The 7,255-nt window shown below is 48.5% G+C and overlaps 1 protein-coding gene across 1 annotated transcript in view; it reads right to left on the minus strand.

Annotated features, from left to right (window-relative positions):
* Positions 1–6,972, minus strand: part of WDR62 (WD repeat domain 62) — a 48,387-nt gene extending 41,415 nt beyond the window's left edge. Inside the window, exons 1-3 of the mRNA XM_059904710.1 lie at positions 6,753–6,972; positions 3,876–3,967; positions 2,449–2,511 (exon numbers count right to left, since the gene is read on the minus strand). Coding sequence (XP_059760693.1) covers positions 2,449–2,511; positions 3,876–3,967; positions 6,753–6,929 — 332 coding nt within the window. The 5' untranslated portion in view covers positions 6,930–6,972. The remainder of the gene's footprint in view (positions 1–2,448; positions 2,512–3,875; positions 3,968–6,752) is intronic.
* Between the last annotated feature and the right edge of the window lie 283 nt (positions 6,973–7,255).

Below are 7,255 nucleotides of genomic sequence, written 5' to 3' on the forward strand. Positions count from 1 at the left end.
AACAGCACACAAACGCAAATGCTGGGACATTCTACAAAACACCTGGCCTGCATTCCTCAAAGGTATCAAGGTCATGAAAGTCAAGAAAAGATGGAGGAAACCTCTTTAGATTGAAGGAGACTGAAGAGACAACTGAAGGCAATGCGTGATTCTGGACAGAATCCTTTTTGCTGTAAAGGACATTCTTGGGACAAATGGTGAAGGCTGAATGAGGAGCAGATGGTAGTGATGTACCAATTTTAATTTCCTGATTTTGCTCAATCATTTGTGGTTCTGAAAGGTCATACTTTTTTTTTTTTTTGCAGTAAATTCACACTTAAGTATTTAGAGGTACAGAGGTATCAGGTATGCAACTTACTTTCAGATGGTTCAGAAAAAAATTACTATGTATATAGACAGAGAATCAGAGAATGATACTTTTTTTTTTTTTGGGCCGCAGAGTGCAGCTTGTGAGATCTTAGTTCCCCAACCAGGGATCGAAGCTGGGCCCTCGGCAGTGAAAGGACGGAGTCCTAACCACTGGACTGCCAGGGAATTCCCATAGACAGAGAATGATAAAGCAAATGTGGTAAAATGTTGGCATTTGGGAAATATGGGTGAAAGGTGTACAGGTGCTCTTTGTACTATTCTTGTAGGTCTGAAATTATTTCAGTATAAAAAGTTTAAAAATTGGCAGTGCTTAGGTCTTACTCCAGACTAACTGATTCAGCCTTCTCTGGGGGTGAAGCCTGGGATCAGGTGACTCTGAAATGCAGCCACAATGAAAACCTCCACTCTGGCCACACTGCCTCCTAAGACAGACCCATCTGTGACTGAGAGTGGACACTTCTATGCTATCTGCTTCGGATCAAGGTTACCTACTCTACCGCCTATAGGACTCAGGGAGGCAACAGGGAGGATGAAAAGAATTGGGCAAGGGGCATTCTGACAAATGCCACCAAGCTCCAGCCCATCCCTGCCATAGGAGAATGTGGGCCCCACAGATCTGAATCTCTCACATTTCTAAAATGAGAGGGCATCTGGATTTTTGTGTAGAAAACTTTAAATGTTGTCAAGTAAGTCCGATATTTAAAACATACTGTCAGACAAGTCTGTGGGCCCCTAGTTTGTGATTATTGACAAGAAGTATTTCACCTGAGATCACATAGTGAATAAACACTTAAGTCTGGACTGGAACCCATCTCTGCCCTCACCACCAGTGACAGAACCCACAGTCAGAGTCAAGGGTCCAAGAAGCCCCCTCTGAGAGGGAATCTGTATCTACCAAACTGTATCTTAGGGACCTTGCCTTAGGGATCGTAAGGGAAGAAGAAAACCCACAACTTATCCATCCACCTGGAGAGCCAGGCCAAAGGAGCTAAGCTTGAGCTATTTGTGCAGTATTTGTGGAATAAAAAGTTGCAGTGAGGTGCCTCCCAAAGGTCACAACCCGGTTGGGACCAAAGTCCCAGGATGACACAGTGTTCAATCAGCCCCAAGGCAGACCCCGGGCATCATCTTGGGCCTGCTCAAAGCCAAGGGCCTTCCTCAATAAACTGGCAGCTGGAGGGATCTTCCTAAAACCCAAATCACACTCATTCATTCAGGAAACGATAAGTGTTATCAACGTGCTAGACGCTGACCCAAGGTATAGGGACACAGAAATTAACTAAGAGAAAGTCCCTGCCCTCAGAGAGCTCACACTGTGAAAAGAGACAGTAAATATCATCGCTGAGGAAATTAGACAGCATATCAAAAAGGAGTGCATTTTGTGGAAAAAAGTAAAGCAAGGAAGGCAGATAGAGTGTACTGGAGGGCTGGGGTGCGTGAAGTATATCCTTAGCCTGCAAATGCCCTCTAGTGGCTTTTCTTTGCAATCAGCATGAGAGCCAACCCCTCCCCAAGGCCCCTGTGATGTGGCTTCTGCTGGTTCCAGCCTCATCTCCCCCTCACCCACAGAACCCTGACTGCTCCTCAAACATCCTGAGATCCTTAACCACTGCAGGGCCTTTGCTCTTGCTGTCCCCTCTGCCTGGAATGCTCTCCCCACACCTTCACATGGGTCACCCCCTCACTTTCTTCAGCTCTCAGCCTCAGGGAGGCTCTGATACGACTCTGACGAGAGTCCTTTGCCTGCGAACCTGCCCTAACACATCCCCGTCATTTCCTCCATAGCAACAGTCATGGTCTCATGGCCGGCTAGGAATTGCCAACTAGTTTAGTCTGTCCCTCCCCCCACCACCCAAGCTGCCAGCTCTACGAGAGCAGATTCTCGTCTCTTTTGTTAACTTCCATGTCCCCAACACCTGGAACAGTACCTAGCACTGAGCAGACCCTTGGTGAATGTCACTGAACCACCAGGTGAATGAATGAGTCACCCACCCACAAGCACTTCCAGGCAGTGTGGGGAAGGAGGGATGTGCCAGGACCCTGGTCCCACCCCTACCCCATGCCCGGGTCCCAGCTTACCTGGCTGTATTAAAAATGTGCTGCTGCTTGTTCTCCTTGGGGTTCAAAATCACCACCACACAGCTGGGGAGAAAGAGGAAAATGTGCCCAAACTAAGGGGAGTATTGGGGTCCAGGGATGATTCTATTCCCAACACAAGAGCCCACAGATAAACAAGGCTCTTTCTGAACAGATGCTTCTCTCTTCAGTCTCTTCCTCCCCCATTATCTATGCTGAGAATTCTGGGCACTTAACATTATTATTATTGTTATTATTTTAAACATTTATTTATTTATGGCTGCGTTGGGTCTTCATTGCTGCACGCAGGCTTTCTCTAGTTGCAGCGAGTGGGGGCTACTCTTCATTGCAGTGCGTGGACTTCTCATTGCGATGGCTTCTCTTGCTGCGAAGCGTGGGCTCTAGGCACACGGGCTTCAGTAGTTGTGGCACGCAGGCTCATTAGTTGTGGCTCGTGGGCTCTAGAGCACAGGTTCAGTAGTTGTGGCACATGGGCCTAGTTGCTCCGCGGCATGTGGGATCTTCCCGGACCAGGGATCGAACCCGTGTCCCCTGCATTTGCAGGCGGATTCTTAACCACTGCGCCACCAGGGAAGTCCCAACATTATTATTAATATCAGTATAATTTTAAATAGAAGCCAACACTTCCTCTGTGGTAACTGTTAGGCTCTGGGCTAATAAAGACATACTGTGCACAATCTCTTTAAATCCTCACAACCGCCAGATGAGGTCAGGAATCTTTGTCACTTTTCATAGATGATGAAACTAAAGCGCTTTACAGAGAGGGAAGTCCTTTACCCAGGACTCCCCAGCAGGTTAGGGACAGAGTGGGGAAGTGAATCCACACCTGTCAGATTCAAGAGCCCAACCCTGTCCTCCATTCTGGCTGCTTCCCAGAGACTCAGTAGCAGATACTGTTCATCAGGAATTACTATGGCCCTGCTCTGCCCTGCCCTGTGGGGGTGAGGGGTCCCTTCGGTGCCTAGAAGAGTGCCAGGCTAGACCAGTATTTGTGGAATAAACAGCTGCAAATGTCCTTCAGTCCTCTCAACTAACTACCCAAGAGGAGGGTATCACTAGTTCTGTTTTACAGAAGCAGAGGCTTGGAGAAGGGCACACACAGTGGAGCTGGGACACAAATCCAGATTGCCTGACACCAACCATGGCTTGGATCTTAACCACCTACCTTTCCCAGAATCACTGCCACCTCCTGCCTGCAGTCACAATAAGGCTTTCTTAGCACTCACGCATGCCAGGTACTGTTCTATACACAGAAGGGCCCATGGAATCCTTCCCACAGCCCTCAGAGGTAGGCAGCATTATCTGCATTCTACAGATGGAAAAGGCGAGGCCCAGAGAGATTCACTGAAGACTTCAGGCTCTGAACTCAGGATCAGTGATCAGAGGCCGAGGCCCACCGACTCACTCACCCTGCCAGGTAGGCCACGTGGCCTGTGCTGGGGTCACAGGTTAGGCCATTGCTGTTCTGGGCTGTGATGCCAAGCACCTTCTCAAGTGATACCTGCAGGGAAAAGGCCCAAATTAGAAGCAGCTGCCCCAGCAGGCCCCACGTGGCACAGTCACCTCAGCCACCCATTCAATCCCTGTCACCCCAACACATTCACTGAGCGTCTAGCGTCATCTACCAGCAGCTAAAGCTTGTCCTCCTCAAATGCTGCTTCGATAAATACAGTGCTAGGTGAAGGGCACAGAATGGTGAGGAAGATAGACAAAAAAAATCCCTGTCCTCCTGGAGCTCACATTCTGGGGGTGATGGGATGGTGGACATAGAAAATGAACAGAACAAATATGTAAAATAGATGTCAGGTGACGATGGGAGCATTAGAGAAAAATTAAGCAAGGAAGGAGATTGAGAGTACAGAGTAAGGGGAGAAGGCCTCACTGAGAAGGTGAATAAGACTCTAAGTATTCTATATGGATGAAAGACTTGACAGCCCACAACACCATTAAGAAGGTGCTATTATCACCACTATTTTACAGATGAGGACAGAGGTCCAAGGTCCCACCCCTGTGGAGTGGCAAGGTTGGGATACAAACCCAGGTAGTCTCTGGCTTCAAAGCCAGCACTTTGTGCAGCACTTTGCTTACAGCAGTGAACAAAAGTGGACACTGTCCGTTCCCTCAATAAATTCACAGTCTAGAGGTTCAACGAGTAAAGAAACAAGTGAACTTGAACAATCGCATTTAAAATCTTAAAATTCTCTAAGCAAGATAAGTCAAATGAGCCAGTCCCCATCATGGTTGATTAAACAATTCAGAGTATGAACTAACAAACTGTGGTATTTTCATATTCTGAAGAGACTAGTTTCTAATTATTATAAAGTAAAACATTCTCAAGCAAGGTGGTGGGCCTCAGAAATGAAAGGCAAATAGAAGATAGTAATAACTAATATTTATTGAGCATCTAACCAGGAGACAGGCACTGTTTAAATACCTATAACTGTATTAACTTATTTAATGCTCACAATAACCCTGTGATGTGGTCACTATCATCATCATCATCTCCACCTTACAGATGAGGAAACAGAGGCCCAAGAGGGTAATCCATCTGGAAGGAGCAGTGCCAGGACTAACCCAGGCAACCAGGCAATGGCAGTCACATTTTCTTAATCTGTTAATCAGCATTACTGGGCATTAGCATAGCTGGTAATTTTTAGACTAGGTCTTTTGCAAGCTGGATGGACCCTACACCACCAAACAAGAAAAATAAATGACACCAATCACCCAAAATGTTGAATACACAATCACAGCAGTAACTAACACCAAGAGAGTACTTACAATGTGCCAGCTGTTGTTCTAAGCACTTAAGATATGTGAGCTTACTTAATCTTCACCAGTACCCTATAAGGGAACACTTATATTATTATCCTCATTTTACAGATGAGGAAACTGAGGCACAGAAAAGATCAGGAAAGGAAGAACAGAACTAAGGTTAAAGCCCAGGCAGTCTGGGTTCAGAGGCGGTGCCCTTAACCACCTTGTTATACTGCGTCTCTGAAATTACTATTGCTATTCCTCTCCTTTATTCACTTTAGAGCCCACAAGGCACTTTCAGGAACATATAAGATAAGGGCTATGAAGTACAGGGTTCTGGGTGAGAGACTTAGGTGGGTGTCTGCTTTAGGCTGGGGTTCAAGAAGGCCTTTCAGGGTAGGGATATTCAGGCTGAGACTCGAGGGATAGGAAACAGCCAGGTAGACTGCAGCAAAAAGCCCAGAGAGAGGACTCACCACACACAAAGGCTAAGAGGCAGAAAAGAGACTGGAGCCTCAGGAAAACAGAAAGCAGGCCACTGTGACTGAACCTTCATGAGAGGGAGGCCAAGGGAAGTATGGCGAGAGAAGTGGGCAGGGGCCACTTGCCTAGGCACCTTGCACCCAGGAGTGGGTGATATAATCAGAGTGTAGAAGAAAGCCACGGAGGAGGAACAAGATCCACAGCAGCTACCACGTACTGACCCTCTACCTGGACTTTGTGCCAAGTTGGTCATATTCACAATCTTGTCGCATCTCCCTGCAACACCATGGTTATTGTTATCTCCATTTTATAAAAACAGACTTTGCAGCTCGGGGAGTTGGAAAACAACTTTTTAAATTGCTGCTGTGCTACTGGAATTTCTTCTACCTACTCTAAAATCTTTGTTTCTGTGTCTCAGGATTTAAGGAACTGTTCTATACGCCGTCTCCCTACCTCCGGCAGAGCTGCTGAGATTTTACAAATATTACTCACATACTGTCCATAATTTAGGGTGGCAATATGGACTAAGAATCCCACCTTGGTAAAGGAGAAGGAAAGAGAAGGCAGGGGATGAAGGAAGGCAGGCTAGAGCTGAGGAAGAGTTGGAACAAGTAGGACACGGAACTGAACCCTGGTAGGGACCCTAAAGACCAAGAGGTGGGTGAGGTCAACAAAAGTGGAAGAGCCCAGAGATACGTCTAAAGGTAACTAAAGGGATAAACAGAACTAGAAGATGATTAGCAAAACTAAAATGCGCTCCAAGGTACAGGGCCAGGGAGGAACCCCGGCAACGCTCCAAGGGCTAAGGGTGGGGCCAGGGTTTGAGAAGTCGGAGTAGGAACGACGGGCACTACCCGAGAGAGGAGCAGACAGGGCAGTGGGATGAGCCTTGGCTAAGGGGGCGGGGTTTAGAGGACTAGTCGGGTCAGAGAACAGCTAGAAGGTGTACCAACCGGGGGCTGAGAGGCGGGGCCAAAGATCTAAGGGCGGGACCAAGGGAGACCCAGGGGAACCTGGAACTGAGATGGGCAAGGTAAGCAGCTCCTCACCCGGTTCTGCACCGTGTCCTCTGGCGCCGCCGAGAGTCTCGTCCGCCGCCGGAGGCAGAGCGGTGGAACGGGGGGCGGGGAGGACTGGGCCCTCCGTGCCGGAACTCCCGCCATGATGGATGGCAACTTCTCGACTGCATCGTTCCGCGCGTAGCCTCCGGGCCCCAAGGCCGCCATCGTCGCTCCGGAGCCCGGCGACCGTTACCCTCCTCAACCGCCACCGAACAGCGAACGGCCGCGGGAAAGCCGGCGCCGCCGCCCATTGGACGCGGCCGGCTGCCGGTCTGGCCAATCTCAGGGTTGCCAGGCGGCGCTTTTGACCAATGAGAGCTAAGAGGCGGAGCGGAGTGTCTGGCAGGGTGGAGCCACGGCTCCTCAGCTTGATGCTTGATCGAGCGTTGTGGAGTTTGTTTTTGATCCCGTCTGTGTTTTCATCATTCACTAAATATCAGGTTTTAACTTTTACGAGGCTAATGCCAAAGCCTCCTCGCCTCGCTTTTTGC

The sequence above is a fragment of the Balaenoptera ricei genome, chromosome 19, assembly GCF_028023285.1.
Source record: "Balaenoptera ricei isolate mBalRic1 chromosome 19, mBalRic1.hap2, whole genome shotgun sequence".
NCBI classification, from domain to species: Eukaryota; Metazoa; Chordata; class Mammalia; order Artiodactyla; family Balaenopteridae; genus Balaenoptera; species Balaenoptera ricei.